Source organism: Leptodactylus fuscus, chromosome 1 (genome assembly GCF_031893055.1).
Source record: "Leptodactylus fuscus isolate aLepFus1 chromosome 1, aLepFus1.hap2, whole genome shotgun sequence".
In the NCBI taxonomy this organism is placed as follows: domain Eukaryota; kingdom Metazoa; phylum Chordata; class Amphibia; order Anura; family Leptodactylidae; genus Leptodactylus; species Leptodactylus fuscus.
Genome location: NC_134265.1, coordinates 73,791,017 through 73,815,382, shown reverse-complemented (window position 1 = coordinate 73,815,382; position 24,366 = coordinate 73,791,017). Strand labels below are relative to the sequence as shown.

Below are 24,366 nucleotides of genomic sequence, written 5' to 3'. Positions count from 1 at the left end.
TGCACCGTATTTAACTATGATGGAGCCTATTCTCCAACACTAGTGTATTATATGCTAGTCTGGATGATCACTGCTATGTTTGGAAGACATAATGTGAATTTGTGAATTGTTTACTATGGTAAGTTAGAAGGGGAACTCTGGACAATAATTACCCGGTTACACTTGACATGAAGCAGACAAAAGCCTTCCCAGAAAGAGAAAATCAGAAATGAAGTCCAAGGTAGTAATTTACTGCCCCACAATCTGGAAATAAAGCCGTCATTATAGTAACCACAAATTGTACATTGTACATGCAAAAGTACAATTGTGTGTGTATATATATATATATATATATATATATATATATATATATATATATATATATCTTAGCTGAGTTACTCAATGATACAAATGAACATGGCCTGAAATAATTTTTTTTTTTCACATTCAGGTGAATTACCCATGGTGTGGAACAGCAGCTTATTTATTGCTGATTTTGTTGGGTTTCTTTTCAAGCCAAAGACAAAGGGTGGTTGCAAAAGGAATGGAAAATATAAGGAATCAGTTATACTTCTACCTTCTTCTCCATCCACTCCTGTCTTTGGCTAAAACCCCCCAAAAAAACAGCAAAATCTGGAACAAAAAAAATCTGCTTTTCTGCAACATGGGACCTTCACCAAAGTCAGGATTCTGGCACCTTGAGGCATGTCCACAAACTATATCTATGTAGCTGCTGCTGTACATATCTTTGAATGCTGTTAGCAGCCACTAAGGCCATAATTCTGTACAAAACCTGTAATAACAGGTTATTAAAACCAGAAAGTACAATATATTCTTTGTTTTGATAATGTGAGGCTAAGGCCCCACATAGCGTGCTGCAACTAAGAAGTGCTGCAGAAGAGATTGCAGTGGAAACTCGTTTTTTTATGTAGCGCTTTTCACAGACTTTCTGCTGCTATTATACCTATATGAAAAATGGCAGCATTTCCGTGGGTATAATTAATATGATATGATTTACAAAATTGTGACATTTTTTGAAATTACAGAATTACCGCTGCAATTTTTTTTCTGCAATATGTAGATGGGATTAACCAAAATCCCATCCACTTTACAGGTGCTGTAAAACACTACAGTTAAATCACAGCATTCACGCTATGTGGGGTCCCCGACCTAAAAGTAAAAAATAAAATGGGTGAAAACACCTATGGCGTATAGCAGTAAAATAAATGCGCTTAACAGTGGCAACGACCCGCAATGAGCCTCTCCAATTTGTATATCAGAAGTCATTTTCCATATCTGTTCCTATGACAGCCTCAATGTGTGTCTCCTAGGCATGAATAGAGAGACGTAAGCTATGTTCACATAGTTGTTCCATTTTTTATGGAACATCATCTGTGAAAAATAGCCAAGTCCGTCCGTGCAAGTCCATGGATGGGACATATTCACATAGCAGTGGCCATGTAATGGCCATTTTTTAAAACTGCCATCAGATGGCCATTCTAGAACCCATGAATTAGACAGACAAAGATAGACTCAGTTTTTTTGATGGCCGCGAAAAACTGACTGTCAAAAAAACAGCCATGTGAATAGACACATTCCACTCTATGTGCTCTCAAAACATCCATGCGATGGACATTGCAAAAACGGACATTATTCACTGCCGTGTGGATAAGCCCAAACTAGGACCGACCATGAAATATTAGTATTTTGGGAGGGCTTCTTCAGGGACACAGTTGCTTCTATCGTGTTAGATTTTGTCAAAGCATGAAGTTAATACCGTGATGTTTAATTTAGAAGACTTTAGAACTGTATTCTTCATAAGAATAAACCTGAATGCTCTTTTGCTCCGTTTTATTTGCTGTCTGTGTTCCATATGATATATATCAACCTTTTGGGCATTTTTTGCCAATTGCTAATCAATGCAAATGAGCCAGTCCTGTTATACTTGTTTTCATAAATGAGACTACAATAGATGCCTTAGGCGACGTTTGTTAATGGGTTACTGCACATTTTCACATTTACACTCTGTTGATAAATATAAAACCATTATATATTCAGCTTGATTTTTTTCCAAATGTTACCGACAAAGGGGGTCTTTCTTTAGTCCCATTTTTGGGTAGCGGTTAAATTTATAATACCCATCCTAATCCGTTCTTACGCCATTATAGTGTTGCCGGATGGATGAAGAGAGCTGAATGTGAGGAATGTCAATGAGGTTAGCACAGTCCTGCATCAGATAACAAATAATGACAGATTTCTATAGGCTGAAGGAACTGAAAACACAGTTGGGTTGAAAGAGCCTGGATCCAAGAAGTGGATGTAGGAAAAAATCCAGCGCACACAAATAATCGGCTATTTTGAGAAGAGGAGGATTAAACGCTTTTTCTTGTTTATCTTTATTTTTGTGTCCTTTCCTCAGAAAAGCTTATTTGGCTTTCTTGCGAGAAGGCCCCTTCAGGAGAAGATTCGGCACGCTGGAAAGTTTTGCTTTTCTCCTTTACCGGAGAGGCTCCAGTATAATAATGTTCTGCCGTTGACTCCCTTCAATTGAAAAAGCCTTTCTTATAATAAATAGAACTTTGAAGTTGAGTTTTTATCGCACACAAACAACCTTCAAGTCCTTCCCTGCCAAACATATGCTAAAATGTCAATCCTCAAGATTGCCTAAGATATAAGAACACACATGGCACCGTCTTCTATTAATATATTTCTTATTAATGTCCTTCTAGAAAGTAATGATAAGCTTAGCTATTGTATGTCCTAGCAAGCTAACATTTACAAATGCATTAAAAAGTGCTTAGCTCTATCTTTCCTCGAAATAGGTTTTAGGGCTGATTTCCCAGAGGAAAAGCTCCCATTGGTTTGAGTCTTCTTCACATGTCCTATTTGTAGGCTTCAGGAATGTTTAATCCAATCATTATGTAGATGTCATAGTTACTTTTGCATAATGTCTAATTTATTTAAAATTATTAATAATGATATCTCTTACAAAAATATGACGTATATTGGTGTACCTGCAGCCTCATTGACAACTCCTTGCTTCCACATGCAGAATTCTAAGTAGGTGGTATGTGAACATCCAGGAACCACTGTATATACACCTATCTGGAGGATATTGTAATGGCTCCGTATACTATCAGGATTTTATTCAGCATGCCAATATCGTTGGTTTTATAGTACAAAGTGTTGGTACTTTGTTATGTTACTTTGCAACATATATTTGTATTAACAATGAATCCTATTAATTATTAATTGGTTAACTGACACAGTTAATATGGTTGGAACTGTTACTCTCCATTCCAGTGCTGGTCTCCTGGGTCCTATTGGAAGTTACACTGTAATTCTATTGTTACTGATATACTTCTGTGTTGTTCAGGGTCCATTACTGAGAGTTTCTTCTCTCTCGTTCTGAGCTCTTCTATTTAAATCCAGCCATTTCTTTTATTAGTAATAATAGCAATAATAATAATAATAATACATTTTATTTATATTGCAGCAACATATTGCGCAGCACTTTACAAATTGAAGATTTCCATTGTACAGCGCTGTGGAATATGTTGGCGCTATATAAATAAAATGTATTATTTATTATTATTATTATTATTATTATTTATATATGATTTCAACTACAGACAAAATGAGACCTTACAGAGTAATAACTTAATTCACACATTAGGGGTGAGGGTCATTCTCACAAGAGCTTACAATCTATGAGGTAGAGGGGGTGTCACATGAGGTAGAAGAAGCAACATAGGTAGCATTGCTTATACAGTAGACCATCCATATTTATTTATTTATTTATAATAATTAATAAAAAGGTTTACTATAATTATAAAAAATAAAGCTGTGTCAGCCAGTCACCAGTCAGTTTCCTGTTATGAACCCATCCAAAGTTCTTCATATAGGGTTAAAGTCCAATAAAGGCATCACGTCCTGTGGGGCAAAGGAGTGGGGTGTAAACAGAGGAGGGTTAGTTTTAGGCCGGGGCCCAACTGGCCGGAAACACTGTGGTAAAAATCGCAGCGTTTTACAGTACTTGCAAAGTGGATGGGATTCATGCGAATCCCATGCCCACTTTGCGGAAAAAAAAATCACAGTGCGGACACGTTGCGATTTCCAAAACCATTGTGGTTTTGAAAACCGCAGCATGTCAATTATATCTACGGAAACGCCGACAGCTTTACCATAGATATAATTGTAACAGAAAGTCCGTGAAAACTCTGTGAACTTTCTGTTGAAAGCGCTGCGGGAAGAACCGCAATGCGTTCACGCCGCGGTTCCCCCCCCCCCCCCCCCAGCACTTTAGCGTTTCCTCCCAGTGGGGCCTTAGCCTTAGGGACCATAATTGTAGAAGGTTTTAGATTAGAAAATGATTGGCCTGTCTGAAGAGATGTGTTTTAGGATGTGCTTAAAGCTATAGAAGTTATCAGTTGATCTGATTGTCTGGGATAGAGCATTCCAGAAAAGGTGCAACTCTGGAGAAGTCTTGGATACTGGAGTGGGAAGTTTTGATACTGGTGGATGTTATTCTTAGATAATTGACCGAACAGAGATGAGGGAACGGTATCTTAGCATTTAGGGCCCCACTCGAAAACTCGCCCAGGGCCCCATTTTGCCTAAAACCGGCCCTGCTTGCAGGGGTTCAAGTTTCCATAACTGTGACATTATATATTTGACCCCACACGACATACTTTGCTTGCTTAATTTCTTTTGGATATGGCTTCTAGTATGTTATAATTCCAGAATTCATATTGTACACCAGAGATCCAATATGAAGTTAATAGGACAATTTTGGTATATTGTATGGTTATGTAAAAGTAATTTCAGTTCGCTTTTTCTTTGCAGCGGAGCTCGGTGACTATGATCCATATAAGAACCTTGCTGGTTATGTATCAGAATACCGCTTTGTGCCTGACCAGAAGGAAGAGCTGGAAGAAGCTATTGAACGTACACATAAAACACTAATGTAAGTAAGGATTAGGTGTCAAATAAGCTTACTGTAAAAACGAAAAGTGCTGACTTTTATTAAAAGTTGTCCCAAACTTTCTATTATCAGTTGAGTTGTAGTACAGTACATGGATTTTTTTTTTATAATGGCTCCTTCTGTGTCATAGTCTTCAAGGAGGTTTCTTCTTTGTTGACAATTGATGACTTCTGTGTAACCTTGGCACCCTGACCTGAATGTAGCCCATATAACAGCTCTCACAAATTGACTTTTTTAGATTTATGGGCCTCTGACAAGAATGTGTATAAACCGTGTTAATGTGTTGACAGATTTTTATTAGGAGCAAAGGTTATTGCCCCCAAACCTGCTAGATGTAATGGCTGAACAAAGAAAACTTTTGTCACCTGTTGCGGTTTGGAATTTAATAGAATTACTTGTCACCCGTAACAGGTGTTGCTTATATGGTCTTGTGAGCAATAGAACATTATTGTGGGCCGTATCTATAAACATTTGCATTCAGAACAAGCTAGATAATTTATAAATTTTATAATTTGTTTGAATTCTTTTCTTATTTTTTAACAAAATCTCTGGGTGTATAATAAGCACCCAACATTAGTAAAATTGTGGCATAGTTCATTTTTCAAGGTTACGTCTAGTATTACTCGTCATGAATTCTGCTAAAAGTTTAAGACTAAGTCCCCACGTTGCCAAGCTTTTTTTGTTGTAGATTTTGTTGCGTTTTTTTATGCCAAAGCCAAGAGTGGATTGAGCAGAAGGGAGAAGTATAAGAACTTCCTATGTATACCTCCCATTCCTCTTGTAGTCATTCCTGGCTTTGGTTCAAAGAAACGCAACAAAATCTCCAACAAAAAAAGCTGCTTTCCCACAGGGAAATGTGGACAGAGCAGGTGGTCAGGTTAACAAGGACATACAAGGAATGGCTTCTAAACCTCATGTTGCCCTGGTTCATGTGAAGAACCATTATTATCAAACCAGCAAATGTAAGTCTGCAGAAACTATTTTTTTTTTTTTCTATAGAAGCAAATCATATATTGTGATATGTATGTAAAGTTTGCACAATTTGTTTTTAATGTTATTTATTCCCAACTAAAACGGCTGAACTAAAAAGTCATAAAATTCTACACCTGGATTATATTGGGTAAAAAAAAATGGATAACAAAAGCTGAAAAAATGCTATTTTTGAACTTTGACATTTGAATTGATATAAATTATCATTGGGGATCTGGAGGTGCAGGCCCTCAGTTATCACTAGATTAGGGCAGTGCTACTCTGTGTAGTTTTTTTCTTTTACTCCTTGGCTCCCATCAGTCTCTCTTTGCTTTACTCTGGAAATATTGTTCAGGCCCAAAATGTTTCCCAAACCAACTGGCTGTGTAGGGGCCTTCAATAGGAGCAGAAAGATATCTTTGTGGCTACAGAGCATTGCAAGGACACAGGCAGAGGCTTAATATTTTGTCATTCATAGCCACAGTGGTGACGTTGGGCTGAAATTCCAGAAGAGAGCTGAAGGACTTGCAGCTGCCTGTAGTTAAGTCTAACAAGTGTGGACCACCCCCGCTGCACTTGCTGGCTCATTTGCATATTGATGAAACAGATAATTATCTCTGCATTGTTTGATCAGTTTGTGTCTACAAAATTTCTGCTCATACTATAGGGCCTGCTCTGTTGAGGAGGCATTTTGGACCTTACAGACTCCCTTTAATGTACAGAATTAGGTGCATATTTACTGTTTATGGTTACCTGCTTATAGTAATTGATGGCCTATGGATTGTACCCATTGACTTTTTATTTGTACACCTCTGTTCCTGACCAGGTACTATGCAGAGAACTTAAACATGACCCCACTCTTTATTGTCTGGTTGGTTACACGGGTTTCCATTCTTTGCTGGTATGGCTGGCTGTAGGCTGCAGTAATGCCGACTACTCGCCATCATTGTTAGACGTCTACACACGGAGAGTTGGAAGGCTGACACAGTATCCATTACTGCCTGTAGCTATGTGCTCACCTCAGCTTCACCTCTGTCTTTCATGTGCCTTCACCTTGGAATAGAGCATATCACTACTATGAGCACGAGACATTCTGTTTTGTTTCAGGGTTTTTATTCGTTTTTTTCTGCGCTTTTTGTGCAGGTTGTGACCACGCACTGTTCTTACCATATAGAAACATTCTGAGATTTGCATGTTGTGCCTGAGGGGCTTGTGAATTGTATTTCTTTTGGCATGTTAATGGTAAAACCGGTGCAACCAGACAAACATTGATAAATACAGAAGAGAATTCTTGGGAGAGGGAGAAGGTTTGTATTCAAAAATATATACAAATAGGACGAAGTAGTGAAATCTAATAATAACGGCTATGTAGATTGTATAGATTGGTTATGTCTTAAAATGTATTTCATCATTACCGTATTTTTCGGACTATAAGACGCACTGGACTATAAGACGCACCCAGGTTTTAGAGGAGAAAAATAGGGAAAAAAATTTTCAGGCAAAAAATGGTAAAATATTTAATATATGGGAGTTGTAGTTTTGGAACAGCTGCAAGGCCACATTGACAGGTGACCCTGCAGCTGTACGGGGATGTATAGGGCGTTTTTTTTGTGGGGCCAGGTGTACTTTTTAGATATACCATTTTGGGAAATGTTTATTGCTTAGATCACCTTTTATTTAATTCAGAGGCAAAACAGAGAGAAAAACCCGGCGGTTTAGCACTTTTGATTTTGACGTTCACTGTACATAAAAATATTAGTAGACAGGGCATTTTCAGACACAGGGATACCTAATGTGTATGTTTCACAGTAATGTTATACTTTTCTAGGGAAAGGAGGTGAACTTTTATTTATTTTATTTTTTATTATATTTTTTTAAGTGGTTTTTTTTTTTTTTACTATTTTATTATCCCCCGCCTAGGGGGCTTGAACCTGCAATCATTTGATTGCAAGTCCTATAGACGGCAATACAAGTGTATTGCCGTCTATGGGAGATTCTATACATTACTATCGCGGAGGGTCATAGACCAGCCGCGATAGTAATATATATCTATGACAGGCCTGGGAGCCTTCATTAGGCTCCCGGCTGTCATCGGAACAGGTCGGCTCCTGCGGCCTCGCCGTGCAGGAGCCGGCCTGCATCACTAAAGGTATGGTACCGGCCCCGGGGCTAACTAACTGCCAGGACCTGTGGAGGAGGAGCGGATTTGCAGCATGGCCGCGCTACTGCCACCGCTGGTTTTCTTCAGCGGCAGGAGCGTGGCAATCTGCAGGCCCCGGCAGCTAAGACAGTCTCCGGCATCTGCTCTAATAGACCGGCGGATGCCGGGGAGTGTCTTAGCTGCCGGGGCCTGCAGATTGTCACGCTCCTGCCGCTGAAGAAAACCAGCGGGGCAGTAGCGCGGCCATGCTGCAAACCCACTTCTCCACCCACATTCAGACTATAAGACGCACCCTCATTTTCCTCCGAAATTTGGGGGGAAAAAAAGTGTGTCTTATAGTCCGAAAACACTTGTTTTTTTTGCTTATATTGTACACAATGCAAAAACCCTATATATATATATATATATATATATATATATATATATATATATATATATATATATATATATACCCGCGCACACACACACACACACGGTCACATTCATGAGACCATCTGTCAAAATCCAGAATAACCACCTTTGGCAGGGCGGACCGCTGTGAGACGTGCAGGAAGAGAGGGGAAGTTCTGAAATCTAATAATAATGGCTATGTAGATTGTATAGATTGGTTATGTCTTAAAATGTATTTCATTATTATTTGGGTTTTTTTTGCTTATATTGTACACAAAGCAAAAACACACACGGTCACATTCATGAGACCATCTGTCAAAATCCAGAATAACCACCTTTAGCAGAGCTGACTGCTGTGAGACGTGCAGGAAGAGAGGGGAAGTTCTGATGATGTTCACTTGGATGTTGAGCTATGCTGACTCCATTGCATCCATGGCGCAAACAACCCGATCGAGGTGGTCCCACAGTTTCTTGATTGGGTTCAAGTCCGGGGAATTTGCTGACCAAGGAAGTACTCATCCTGGTGCTCCTCGAACCACGCACGTACACTGCGAGCTTTATGACACGTAACATTGTCCTGCTGGTAGATGCCATCCTCCTGAGGAAAAACAATTCGCATGTAGGGGTGAACATGGTCCGCAAGGATAGATGCATACTTGTGTTGATGTATCATGCCTTCCACAATGATGAGTGCACCCAGATGGCTGATGACACGTGCCTTCTGCGATTGGTTATTTAACGTTGACGTCAAAAGGAGGCGGTGGTCACATTAATATGACTGGACTGTGTGTGTGTAAATGTGTAACGTTTTAGTTTTTACAAAATGATTTTTAACTTGATGCCAAAATGTAACAACATATGATAATCCCTGCCATTGCTTTCAATTCAGTTGAGGTTAAGAAGTAAATGCCATAGTTAATATTTGTGTTATTTGTAGAAACTTTGCAAATCATTACTTGGTCTGGACATATACTTTTGCAAATTACATGATATTTTCTCCTCCATTCATGTCAAGATGAATTCTAAACAGGGAGCAGTGCATTGTGGGAGCTAAGGTGACCATTACTTAGTTATAACTAAGCAGGTCATATATCTGAAAGCCCAGTAATGCTCAACCACCATCTGTTTCCAGGAAACGTCTGAATGTTGGTAACTGCAATGTAACTAAATGGAAAGAAATTACATAAAATTGGTCAGCATCAATAGGAAATTACTGAAGCAGGAGATACATATGTACACTTGGCTTGGCTGAGCCGTGCACATGCAATGAGTGAGAGGATGAGGCAGGTGAAATCTAAGGGTATGTTCGGTGGAATTTAAGAGAGTCTCCAAAAACCAGCCCTAATCTACTTCCCATTGGTTTTGGTGGACACTTTTTTTCAACATACCGAAAATAGAAGTATTTTGCCCCATCATGTTGCCTTAAAACCACTGCACGAGGCCTCACAGTGGATTAGCCCCTTTGTATATGAGGCGGATCACACGCACAGAAACTCAAGACTCAGAATTCGGAGAGGATCTTCAGGTGGAAGACTGTCTCAAATTCCTCTCTATATTCCACCATGTGATCATACCTCAAGTGTCCAAATATTATCTACATTGATACCTTTCCCTGGGGGAAAGTTGTGAACTCCTAATACACGTAATAGTTGGCCAAACATGACAAAATTGGTGCGTTCAGCTGACTATCATGCCATTTGTGGACTTAAGGCCTCATACAGACAGCAAAGTTTTATGCGCACACCTATACAGAAGTGTACGGAATAGAACACAAGTAGTTAGGTGTATATTGACATGGCAATAAATATATCACTTTTTTTTTAATGTGAAGCCTATTTTTTTCAGAATTTAAGTAGCACTGATTGACGGATCTAGCTAAGTGGGGCGAGATACCATAGTTTTAGCTCAGTATTCTTTTTTCTTTTTTCTAGCTTATGTTATAGCATAACGCTCCGGGAATTTGACCTCTTGGACCCATCTTTCAGCGTTTCTTCTGCACTGCCATGTTCTTGTCTTCTCTGCACTGCACGTTACTAGCACTGCAGCTCCTTTATTCTCAGAAGTGTTGGGTTTTGAAGGTCAGACTCCACCACGTGATGTTGTATCTCTTGTATGGGTGGGAAAATCTTTTTAATAAGACACCCTTTGTATTGCTAGGTGGTACTAATATGGTACCCCCATGTGACTCAGTATTCTTCTCTGGAATTTATGCAAGAAATCTATGGTATAGTATCTATAAAAGAAAGCAAATGAAGAATGACAATAATGCATCTTTGGTGCAAATAAGGCCATTTGAGCATCCTCTAAGCCCATCTTCGCAAGTTTCAAGGTTTAGATGGAATAGTAAACTCCCCCTATAATGCTAGATTCTAAACCCAAGGTGATGGTAACTTAAACCGCAGAGTGAGAACATCTTGTATGTTCTGTGCGACCTTTACAAACTACATGTATAAGATTCCTCGGAGGTCACATCCGGAAGTACGGTACCAGTACCATGTGAAAGCTTGCTTGAGTTGATAAGCTGCCATGGTGATTATTCTATAACTTTTTTGCATCGTTGTTGGAGATTTATTGCATACATGTTATTGTAGTTTTTGTATTTTTTTTTTCTTTTTAAGACAAGCAATGAAAGAAAAAAAACCTATTTATGTGTTCATGTATTAATGTTTTCATCAAATATAGTAAAATAAGTAATTTAAAAATAAATGACATTTTTGTGCACATTCTTAAGCAATTGAGATTTTCACTTTCATCTGCTTGTTGTATTACATATTGTAATGTGATTTGCAGGACCTCCGGCAGCGCAGGGTGTGCCTTATGGCTAACACTCTGCATACTAAAGGATCCATTTCACTGACATTCACAGTTCACCTTCTCATGGAAAACAAAGTGTATTGTTATACACTATTAAAGAACTTATTTTCTGATCCCGGATCTGACCTACTCCTACATCAAGCCTTCTGTCTGAGCATAAGCAGGCTACACTAACATTTCTTAGTAGGGCAATGTTGATTTATGGATGGTATAGTTTTCAGAGGTAAAAAAAAGGACTTCTTAATAAAGTGCATGGAATACTGACATTTTGTTCTTATGCTTAATGGTATAGGATATGAAGGTGTCCTTGTAGTTTAGTTTTGCTGTGTGCTCAGAAAATGTGGCTGAGTTTCATTCATCCCAGTACTGACAATATAGAGGTCAGGAGAAGAGTGAAACATTTTAACAAAAATAAAAATCAGTTATGCAGGGTTTTTACAATTCGGCAAATGTAGCTTTTCTATCAGTTCAGTTTTTCCAAATGTTAAATATTATAAAAATATCCTTTAGGATGGTTATCAGTGTCTGATCTTGGGGGATCTGACACATGGGACCTCCACAGATCAGCTGCTTATGCTTCACAGGCCAGTGACATCATTTTAATTTGTCCATTGCCTATTTGCAGTGTAGGCTCATTCATGTGAATAAAACGGAGCACAGCCCTTACACAATGTACAGAACTTCTTGGTACTCAAGGAAGAGACTACAGAACTCACCTGAGCACTGTGGTGTCTTCAAACAATGATCTGTGGGGGTTTAGAGGTAGTGTTCCCTCTAAACCTCAGCAGCTGTTGATCTGGGTCATTAGGGAGCTGAGCATTGTTCCATCAAAGGAGGGCAAAATCTTATTTTATTTATTTTTATCTCATCACTCCCTCTGGTTACAGGTCACGCTGTTACTCATTTTTATGCTGTGCCCCCTTATGTCACAGTATAATGCATTCTTATGCCCCCGCACAGTATAATGCCCTTCTCACAGTATAATGGCCAATTATGCCTTCACACAGTATAATTCCCCTTAGTGCCCCCCCCCCACAGTACACAGTATAATAACCCCCTTAGTATCCCTACACATAGTATAATGGATGGCCTCATACACATATAATGGTCTCCTTATTGCCCCAAAATGCTGTATAAAGTCCACTTTTCCACCAACACACACTATAATGCCCCCTTCATGTCCCACACAGCATAATGTCCACCTCAGTACCCCCCACACAGTATAATGTTAAGAGATATAGTAGTGATCTGTCTGCTCTGTTCCCTGCTCCTTTTCTGTTGTATAGTCTGATGTGAAGTCAGACGAGTGATTGGTGAGCAATGAATCTTACACTCCATTTGCTCCCTGGGGTGCCAGTATCACCCATGAGTGCCATTGGTAGTGGAATAACCACACATTGCCCTTCTAAACTCAAATTTAATTAAAATAGAGAAGGAGCCTTTGCCTGACACTTCTAAGACAACCCAGTAGAGATGTTCTTAGGGAACAATTTAGCCACATGCATTGACATAAACAGTCAGTAGATCCCACCAATATCATTTACATCACTTTGTTTTTGGACTTTATAAATTGATGGTATATCTGTAGATCCAACTCCCTGGCCCTCCGCAATTGGCAGAATATTAGGAACATTGGGTTTCTAGCTCTATTTACTGACCAGACACAGCCTTGACCAGGCGCAGCTATGAAAGGGATGTGGCTGGATTACCATCGCTCCTTCATTCTGCTGATCATTCGCGGGGTTCCAGGAGTCCAAGAGCTACTGACCAAATATAGATGGACTATCTAAATTCTAAGCCATAAATAGTAAAGTTTGGGGAAAGCATTTGATAAATACTGTATGCATAGCCAACATTATTGGCTTGAAATTTTTTTGGCTAAATGTTTCACATTAGCATGCTTGTTTTGATAGCATATTAAATAAAGCTTTATGCAACCTTCACATTGTTCAAAGCCAAACCAGGATGGTCATAGCCTCCCATGGTGTACCTCTGTAAGCCTAAATATTTCAGATTACAGAGCATTAGCTGCCATATAGGGTGTCTAGGACTCTGTTTTGGGGATGCATTCACATGGTTAATCCATTATTCTGGTCTGTCATAGGATTAAACAATAAAGACTGATTTGTCTAATAACAGGTCCTGAGGGTCCCCATTGACTATACTTTGTTGGGTATCCATTTTTTTCTCGCTGATATTGATGGATGAATGAATCAGAGTTCCAGGAATTCTTTGTGTCTGTCTCTGACGCAGATGTGAATGTAGCCTTAAAAGCCTTATGTACATTAGTAGGATTGTATGACTGGAAGACGCATCTGACACCATTTTGTGGAATAACAATATAATCTGGAGACCCGGTGGGTTTTACCATTTATTTCTCCCCTTCCATGTAATGTCTGTGGCTGAATTAGTCATGTATTCATATGTCTAGTTATTTGTATAGCACCGTCATATTCTGTAGCACTTTACATGGAGAGGTAATATAGTACAGAAGACTGGACAAGAGAAGCAATGCTCACAAGATGCAATAAGCAGGAGTCTACAATGTGTTTGGATTGATCTCTCATTTCTCTGGAATGTGGCACATGGAGATTACAACACGTTTCCATTTAGCTTCCTAATATGTCCAGACATCCACACATTTTGCTGTAAATAGAATAATATATTGTCTAGTGTTTTCTACAACTGAGCTGATAAAGGCTTGGCAAGTAAATCATTATTTTAATAAAATGTATTTTCAATTCTTATGATAACCTTTAAAAAAATACAAATAAAATATTAAGAGAAAATAAAAAATGTTTTATGCGCTGCATCTGCACATGTGTAGCTTTATCTATTTTTCATGTAACTTGTTTCTCCTAAGGTATGGATTATTTATTTTATAGTCATATTCTCAATTGTAGATTCATATATGCATAAGCTTCGGTAAGTTTCATAGTTTATCAGGTATTATGGTTATTTTTACCATATCAGCAGGTTTTCATCCATGAACAGACTACTTCAGATTCAGTCATAGCAGCTGTAGTGTGCTGCACAACTCAATTACAATTCTAGACGTATATTCTTGTTCATTGTAGACGTGGTACATGTTCTAAAGGATTTCCACACCATAAAACATTTACATTGATACCTGACTTGACGCTCTTGGAATGATGCATTTTGCATTGTTCATATGGTACTGCCTTGTACTTACTTGTTCATAGAAGGTGATCTCAAACAGCTTGAGAATCATACTAGTGTATTTTTGCCATAATCCAAGACTCGTTAATGGTAGTCTTGAATAATAAGGTTGAAATCGGGGATCGACCATGAAGAAGATTTCCCAAGAAGAGAGAAACCGCATCATTCAGTTCATTGATAGCGGTCTCTTCGGCAAGAAAATTGCCAAACTGCATCATGGAAGTGCCAGAACAGTTGAAAGAATATGAAATAAAATCCATCCGTCCATTCAAAAGCCAAGAGATGGACGTCCAGGCAAAATATCGGAGTCAACATGTCTGCTCATCACAACGTCTATTAGTTCTGGCGCAACAAACATGGCAGTGGAGGTGGTTTGTATGCTTCATAATAGTGAGATCACAGATGTCCATGTAAGCATTGTGTGACACACTTTACATAAGTTTGGAATGGTGTCCTGTAAAAAGGTGAAGAAGCTTCTATCGTCATAAGAAGTGCCGGCTCCAGTTTGCAAAAAAATAAACCAGTAGAAGGATATTTTATATTTTTGTATATGGAAAGGCATTATTATGTTATAACACCCATATATATACCATGGCTGTGGAGTCAATAGGCCAAACCACTAGCTATGTCTCCTTTACTTTTCCACAGCCTGACTCTGACTCCTTCATGAATGGCTGACATGCAGTGAATGAATAATACATATTAATAATTGTATAATACAATTAAAACTATTTAAATATTTTATTTTGAAGTCGGAGTAGGTAACTTTTTTTTTTCCTACTCCAGCTCCATTCAAAAATTGGTTCCGACTCGTGACTCCACAGTCCTAACTCGCACAGTAAAACCTCTCTGAAAGAGCAGCTCTTTGAAGAGACCATTTCTTAATTCCGACTAGATTTCTGGTGACTGATTTTTCACGTCCACCAAATATTATTCATACTGGCCATCTTCTTTGTAAGACCACCTCCCTACTTTTCAATGCTATTTTGGGTTGTGCTTTCAGTGTCCTTGTGTCTCTGTAGTCGATCATTTCATTATTCTTGGTTCCAAGTCACTAATTAAGTTGTCAATTAAACGATTGTGAAAGTCTCTGATGAGCAAGATAAGGAGTGTACTTACTGTGACCTGTGACTGCTGCTACTTATGTAAATGTCAGGGATATCTACAAATATACTCCTTCCCTAAGGGCTCCTATCTCATTCGGGTTAACTGCTGTAAAACTTCAATCAGTAGTGGAAGTTCCTTGCTTGTATATGGGTACGGCCATGGCTAGGGATTCAGATGCATGTGGTTGGGGTTAACTCACCTACAAATGTGGTTGTGATTCTAAAATAAGTGAGATTTTGGCATGCACCTTTTTGTAATTTGCTGCACTTGATACACATAATACTTTTTTTTTTTTTTTTTTTTTAACTTGAGAGAAGTATTAAAGGCTATGATGGAAAGCGCTCACATATGAAAGACGACAGGAAGCTGTGTATCTGCATTTTGAATGAGAATTTGCAAAAATAGACTGTTGCATAGCTCCCAGGCTTTTCCACTATGAACACACAGTAGATCCTCCACCTAAATATTACATGTCCTGTTATTTACTTTGTAGATTATTACTAGTAGGAAAGGTATAACAGTCATTGGAATAAGTCATCAGTGCATAGAGTATATCCAGTGGGCATAGAGTATAATACAGGGTATGGGGGGGCATACACATTAGATAAGGGGGTGAACATGTACAGTATAACATGTGCAACTTAATAAAGGAAAGTAACTACATATTTTGGATTCTATTTATTTTATGTATATAAAACTGAATATGTATTAAATATTATAATGCATGTAAGCAGCTCCGCACCTCCCATGAGGCGACCTGAAGCGACCGCTTCAGGCGGCGCTATGTCAGGGCCCCAGGGAGGGCGGCATTTTTGCTTAACTAAGCCAGTCCAGGACAAGCTGTCCTGGACTGGCTTAGCACCAAGCGGTGGATTGGGGAGGCCACTGGAGCAGCGCCGCTCCAGCAGCCTCCCCTCCTGCTCAGGCAGAGAGCAGGTCGTCTCCGTGCCTGCTCTCTGCCTGCGAACGGTGCTAAGCCAAGCCCCCTTTGCTAATCCCCACCCCCTCCGCCACACCCCCTCCTCCCGGGGAGTGGGGCGGCTTTCTGTCATTCGCCTCGGGCGGCGAAAGGGGCAGGTTCACCCCTGCATGTAAGTATGGTGCTGTACCTGCCAATACAGGCGGCATAGAGTAAAAGCCAACTGAATACAAACACGGGCAACGCAGAGTACAGTATATGGGACAAAAAACTACTCTGTAACTTTTCAAGACAAGTAGATTACTTACAAGTAGAGATTCTCTTCTGGTATAGTAGATTTTTCAGGTCACGTAATTCTTGCAATCTTATAGGTTTTCTTACAAAAGTAAAGGTCCTGCTATTACTTTATATCTGTATCTGACACTAGGTTCTTACTAGCATTGGCCATTCTGTTGTTCTTGTCCATTGGAGAACCACAACAACGGATAGGCCAATTTTCAACCCCTAGCGATTTTCAACTCGCACTGTGATGGAGTCTCCAAACTGAGACTCAAATGCAGATGTGAATGTAGCCTTGGGCTGAACTACATAAGATCTCTGTAATTCTGGTACTAGAGACTCCTAACCATTTCTTCCTAGTTTGCCAGCATCAACAATGCTTTGCTAAGTTCACATCTATAGACTATTATGGGGTCCGAAAAATGTGGAGAGAAAAGCACGGCTTCAAAGACTTTTCTCTCCAGATTTATCAAGTGAAATGGGGAATGGAATCCCCAGGCACACAGCAGGCGCTGGTGTGAACTTAGCCTTTGCTGTTTTATTATGGTGAACCTGAATGTTTAACCATAAGACATGTCATTACATTTGGCAGGTTTAATTGGACCTCTGCGCCGGTATGGAATAAATTGGCATCATGTCTAGATTATTTAGCCATTGTGACATTGGTAGCATTTCTCAAGTTCCAGTTAAAGGGGTTTTCTGGGCAAAAAAAGTTTTTTTTAAAGTGTCTGTCAGTGCATACACCCCTTCCCTGTTTCTCTGTCTATCCTGCCCTTCCCTACCCACTCAGACCAACCCCCAACCCATAGCATATACTTACCCTCCACGCGTCTTCTGTGAGACAGTTCCTCCTCCTGTACTGATGCAGTCTGTGTGAGCTTCAGCAATGATCCACCTCTACTGCGCATGTGTGGATGCGCAGCAGAGGTGAATTACGAGCAGCAGTGCACACAGTGCTTGGAGGAGAAGCGCGTCCATCCTGCAGAATCATTACAGAAGGAGGAGCTGTCTCGCTGGAAGAAGCGTGGAGGGTAGGTATAATGGGGTGGATGGGGGAAGAAGTTGTAGTGATGATCTGTTTCCGGAAATAGGGAAACAGATTGTCACCGGATAATCAGAAAATATCTCTGGGGCAGTCACATGACCGCCCCAGGGATATGGGTAACTATACATTTTTGATCAATAATGTTATTTAGAAAGTAAGTGTGGGAGGGTGATTAAATTATGTAGGGATTTCCAGTTATCCCGGACAACCTCTTTAAGATATTAATTCCTCCTGGTTTTCGACATCTCTGCTTTCTGTCGTTCATTCTGCTTACCTCTAGTGGATAAAAATAAATCCATGGTCATTTAATGGTCACACAGGTGCACAGCTTGTTACTAGACAGGTTCACCTGTGTGTCCGTCACATGACCAGGGACTGTATATCACGTTAGGTTAATTGATACAGTGTGCATATGTTGATGCTCTCTCTTATGATATACCATATAGTACACAAATAATACAACCATACAGTGTTCAAATAGCCTTTTAGACAGTTGTTCCCAAGATCAGTGCCCCCTCCATAGTGACTTCTGATGTGCCATGTGCTGCATCACAGACCTCACACCCATAACGCTGGGTTCACATCTGCGCCATTGGAGACTCCGTTACAAAACCACTGAAAATCTACAGAGAGAAAAGTCCTGCCGCATTCAGTCTTAAAACAGGAGACTCCTGGTGGACCCCATTATAGTCTGTGCGCTGGCTGTTTTAGCGGTCCAGCTCTACATCCCCCAGCGGACACGAACAACAGAGACCTTGTCGCTAGTGTGAACATAGCATAAGGCCAGCTCTAGGAATAAAGGCCATAGAACAAAGCAATACAAATAACCAGGGTTTTAGTGAGATTTCTGTATTTGTGATTGTATTAATAAACTTTTAATATCAGAATTATTATCATCCGCAAACAGTAATTTATTAAATAATAATTTTTTTCTGTATTTTTTTTTTTGTAGGGGTCAGGTCCCTGTGGTAGCAGAATCAAATTATTTGTCAGTTGCCAAATCCCTTGAAATGTATGGAGTTGACCTTCATCCTGTCTATGTAAGTGACATTTCAATGGACTTAAAATGAAAAATGTTTACCCTGTGGATATCAATAGAGTATAGTAACAGATTTCTAGTGTTTGCATGTTTACATTTAGTTACTTAAAGGGATTGTCTAGTTCTTTTTTATTGATGACCTATCCTCTGTATGGCCGCTATAAAACAAATGGTGTGCAATGTAAACATTGAAGATGTCACGGCGCTTGCAGGAGCGCTGATCTTTTTATTGATGACCCACTGATAGTTTATTGATGACCTGTACAACCCCTTTATTTGCTTTGTATCAGTGACTTTATACACTCTTCAACATTGAAATTGCAACACAAGAAGGAAAAGTCTTGGAATTATGGAAATCACAGGCTTGAAATGTTAATGATATGCAAATAATAAAAAAATGGAAAGAAAACGTTGAAAACATTTCAATTTATTCATATCGAGTATGAGCACCATGTGTGGGATTAAAAACCCTGCCACGCCTTAACATGATATCAATGAAGTTATTAATGGATATTTGAGGAATATTATATCACACTGAATGCAGTTGGGCATGAAAATCATGTTACGTTAGGTTGACACTTGCATCAGGCTCACTGTCGTTCGGGTATTTTGGGAGACACGAACGATGGAGAACTGGAGCGCAAAAACAGCAGTTGCATACGGACACCAGCAGACCCTATTGACTATAATGGAGTCTGCCGGGTATCCACTGTTTCAAAACGTAAAGCGACAGACAGAAAAGACCTCAGTACAAAACTTTTCTCTGTGCTGATTTTCGGAGGTTTCTGCGATGAGGTCTCCAACTGAGACTCTGGTGCAGATGTGAACTCAGCGTTAGTGTTGGATAGAAGTGCTGTAGTGAGTAGCCTAGACACATACCACTCCCTTGTCAGTCCTGTTATGAAAGGAGCAGTGCATGGAGAAGAAAAGGCTGAAATAGAAAACCGCACACAATTTAGAAAAAATGATGCATTAACAAGTGGCATGGATTTATCTTAAATACACATTGGTTATCCTTGGCTCTAAAGTGGCCAACCCTTTACGCTGGCCATACACCTTAGATTAATAGTGAGGTCGAAGAACCCGTTCCTTTTATACACATGGACATGTCAACCATACTTTCTATGTACCTATGTAACTATACAGTTATGTAGTACGGTAATCTGAGAATTGTCCCAGCAGCAGTAGATGACAAACACCATTTTTTCACGAGGATGTACAAAACATTAGAAGTGTTATGATATAAGGAAGGAGCAAGTTGGAATTTGTGGTAGGGCCAGACCAGACACCAGCAGCGCAAACTATGGATTTCATGTTGTCCTATTATTCCTGTTACATTATATAGCAATATGTGACAGGTATAGTTACTTGGTAGCTCCCTGAGCAACAAGAACCAAGAGAGATCAAGTGCTAAGAGCGTGCAAAGATTGAAGTTTATTTGGGGTCACAAGACGCACCTATTGATCCTTTTTCACGCTGGTTTGTCAAGTAAATAGTGATAGGGAGCATTTAGTGGGTGCTCTTTGGCCGATTATAACTATATGTTGGCATATGGGGGCATTTAAGGATTTCTTTGATGCTATGTGCTTCTTTATTCTTTTCAGATTAGTAAACATTTCTTATTAGAAATTTTGCGATCTGTAGTGTAACAAGTGAAAATAGCTTTGATTTTACCTTACAAAAGAGAAGTGGAAAGAAAAAAGACTCCATATTAGAGTTAATAAGACCAAGAACTGCTAAAAGATTTATTCTCTGAGAAATTGATGTATCTTCTCTCTAAGTTGGTTTCTATCCATGCATATCAGGCAGTTGTTGTGTATCTGTTTGACAAATAATAGCATCATAATTGCTATTCAGAGCAACTGCTAAAAAACAAACAGAAAAATAACAGTAATTGAACCTAAATACAGATAACAATTATTTCTTGCCATGTATAAAAGAAATGAATACAAAATGTAATAGTTATTCAGAGAGTTCTTTTCCCCGGAGTAGACCATTTTTGGCATATAAGGCTATAAATATTATACCACATTATTATTCACTTTAGACATGAAATTGCTCAAGTTCAAAAGTGCCATGTATAATTCTGTTCCAGAATTGACTTCATTTGTCTTTGTACACCTAAAAATTTTAGTGAAAAGTAACTGTGGTCAAGTGTAAACATAGTGGTGCAGTTATACAGCTGCTCATATCCGCTGTAAAAAGATACATTGTTCCCTCTGATACATTAGATGTAGTTTTCGCCAACTGTCCTATCCAAATTATTGGTACAAAAAAACACCATAAGGGCTCATTCACACTACGTAAACGGCAGCTTATTCTGAACGTAAAACACGTTCAGAATAAGCGGCGTATAAAGCAGTTCCATTCATTTCTATGGGAGCCGGCATACGAGCGCTCCCCATAGAAATGAATGGGCTTCTTTTTTCACTACGAGCAGTCCCATTGAAGTGAATGGGAAGTGCCCGCGTGTATGGCTCGTCATGAGCAGAGCTAGCCGTACACGCCGGCACATCTCATTCACTTCAATGGACTGCTCATAGTGAAAGAAGCAGCCCATTCATTTCTATGGGGAGCGCTCGTATGCCGGCTCCCATAGAAATGAATGGAACTGCTTTATACGCCGCTTATTCTGAACGTGTTTTACGTTCAGAATAAGCTGCCATATACGTAGTGTGAATGAGCCCTAAGGCTAACGAGGGTGGGCCACAGCAAAAAAACACTGCAGGGAAAAAAAATGGCGGGAACACATCACAGTTTTTCCGACAGTGCTTTTCACAGAAAGTTCACAGAATTTTTCTTTGCGGACTTTCTACTTCCATTGGACTTATAGGAAACACTATGCAGGTATTGTAAAACGCCACATTTTTTTCCATAGCATTTACGCCACGTGTGGCCCTAGTCTTAATATATGAAACTGAGGCATAAGCATACACAAAAACTTTGTTAAAGAAAGTCTGTCACCTCTCCTGACATGTTTGTGTTAGTAAATACTTGCTTTATACCCCATAAAATAGCGACCTTTCTTAGATCTCTGCACTTTGCCATTCCTAGAAATAGATAAATAAATTGATAAATGGATATTACAAATCTTCTTGTCAATGACTGTCCTCATACACACAGTCTCAAAACTGTAGACAGGGACAGTATGTAGGACCTTGTTAGAAAAGGGAATTATAACACCCAGCTGTCAGATTATTTGTACATTTTCAGAAGGAAAAACAGGAACGGTACAGTCCTCAGAGTAAATTTTCCAGAATCGTTATTTTATGGGTATTATTGATAAAAACGGACACACTAGAGGTGACAGCTCCTCTTTACAGACTATTTAAACTTTTGTTTTTTTCATAAATCATTTGGACAGATTGAAATAGGGATATTGAAGTAAAACGCCTATTTTTCCAGTTATGTCCTACCCTGCACAGATCACTTCCTCATGGAGACCCCCCAGACGGAATACAATCGCAATTGCAAGTGCTGTGCTGTAAAATCACATGGACCCCATAGACTATAATGGGGTCCGTGTGCTTGCCACGCACTGCCCACACGAATCATTCATGCGGGCAGTGCGCGGTAAGCACACAGACCCCATTAAGATCTATGGGATCCATGTGCTTTAACTGCACAGCGCTTGCAGTTGCGTTGGTATTCCATTCGGTGGGGGGAGGGGGGGGAGCTCATGCAGACTCCCTCGGATGGAGTCCAAACACTAATGTGAACCATGGGTTAGAGTTCAGCTTACAGGTGTAGTCCATTTAAGTCTGTACAGACGGGAGAAGGAGGATTATGAACTGCATAATCAGACAGAGGGCAGAGAGAGACAACAATACATGGCTACAGCATCTAGTAAGTGTTTTATCCCAATTCAGCTGTTGGTAAGATATCACCCATACTAGATGCAGAAGCTACTCCGTGTTTCTCTCTGTCTGCCTACATCTGGGATGGAGCTGTAAACTGAGTTTTCTATATATGGACTTTGAATTATGGATTTGACTAGTGAATTCAGAAATGGTGGTCGGCGCAGGGAGAAGGAAAAAAATTGGAGAAATGGACATTATTTATTTAATAAAATATATTGTTTCCTATTTTCACCAGTACTATTGATTTATAAATTAAAAACTACACTTTTAGGAATGTATGAATCTGTGCCATAAATCAAACATTGGATTTACACTGTAAGTTGGAATTATGGTTCTAAACAGAATATAAAAAAACTATTGATATTACATAGCACCAAACTCTGTTTATAGTCAGAAAAGCTTCATTTCTTACCATAGCTCAGGACTTGTCTTACAGCATTTTAATATCTGCAACTGGATATTGGACCATTTCTTAAGAGGAAATTCTGAGGCTCGGGAAGGGATAAAAGAAGTAGAAATGTTTTTAATATCTTGTACTCCAGAACCTACCATAAAGGTTTGCTGCTGGTTAGAAATAGTGACTTTTAAGGCCAAGGTAGGCATTAGATTTCATAAGAATCAGCGAGATTACCTCTGTGAAGATTTCCTTTGTGAGGATTTAGAACTCCTTCCCAGTACCGCCGCAGTGCCTGCACTGTCTTACTCATTTGCACTTGAACACCATTGATCTCTATGGCATTCGCTTTCAGATTGGTAACACAGTGAAGAAGTACTATGGATATGGTTGCTAAGAAGCAACTGAGAGTTTTTCAAACCCTTGTAAAAGATACCACCGCAAAGGGTAAAGTTTTTCCTGAGTATTTTAGGCTTTGGAAATAATGTTGACATCATATTGTTTACACACATCCTTGACCATAATATGACCACTAGTGAATGACCACATGCATATGTATATACCACCATGAGTTGAGCTTGGACTTTATAGGTACTTATGCAAATCTATTCTCCAGGATGTAATTAGGAGAACAGTGCCTCTGTATGCTGCCCTCTAGGTACAGCCCCCTTAACATCATGCATGACTCAGTTAATAAGCCTACTGACATGATGCGGGGTTTATTGCCAAATTAGTATTTCTATTCCAAAAGGAACAGATTCCCAGCTATAGACAGTGCTGTTTCGGTCTTTTGGACCTCCTCAGCATAGCTGGGCACCTCCTAGTATTTGCCTGGTTATAAGCTATGGCACTCTTTGTTAGTGCAGAGTGCAGACTACCCATCATAACCTTGGCATCTGCAAAGAATGACCAGCTGCTCAAATATGGCTTAAAATGACCGGAATAATTTTTTTTCTTGAAAAAATCAGGTCCCTCACATGTAAAGTGGGGTGGTGCTCTATTCAACCAATTGCCCTGATGTTTCTTTCAGTGTTGGCTCATAGAAATGAAAACCTTCCTCAGCCAGATTGTCTTTATTGACTTGTGTACTTGATCTCATCCCAGCAGGCAGACTCTATATGACATGTTAATTGGCTCTAATGATGTCCTTGCTGACTGTAACAAACCAGGCAGAATAAATGTATTTCCCATAGTCAATTACAGACGTAAAGGTATTAACAATGTAAATATTTCCATTCCATTACCC

At 39.4% G+C, this 24,366-nt stretch overlaps 1 protein-coding gene across 1 annotated transcript in view; it reads left to right on the top strand.

Moving 5' to 3' along the window:
• The window catches only part of EPB41L4A (erythrocyte membrane protein band 4.1 like 4A), a 181,443-nt gene that overhangs the window by 96,367 nt on the left and 60,710 nt on the right, over positions 1–24,366 (top strand). Inside the window, exons 6-7 of the mRNA XM_075272249.1 lie at positions 4,825–4,945; positions 18,780–18,867. Coding sequence (XP_075128350.1) covers positions 4,825–4,945; positions 18,780–18,867 — 209 coding nt within the window. The remainder of the gene's footprint in view (positions 1–4,824; positions 4,946–18,779; positions 18,868–24,366) is intronic.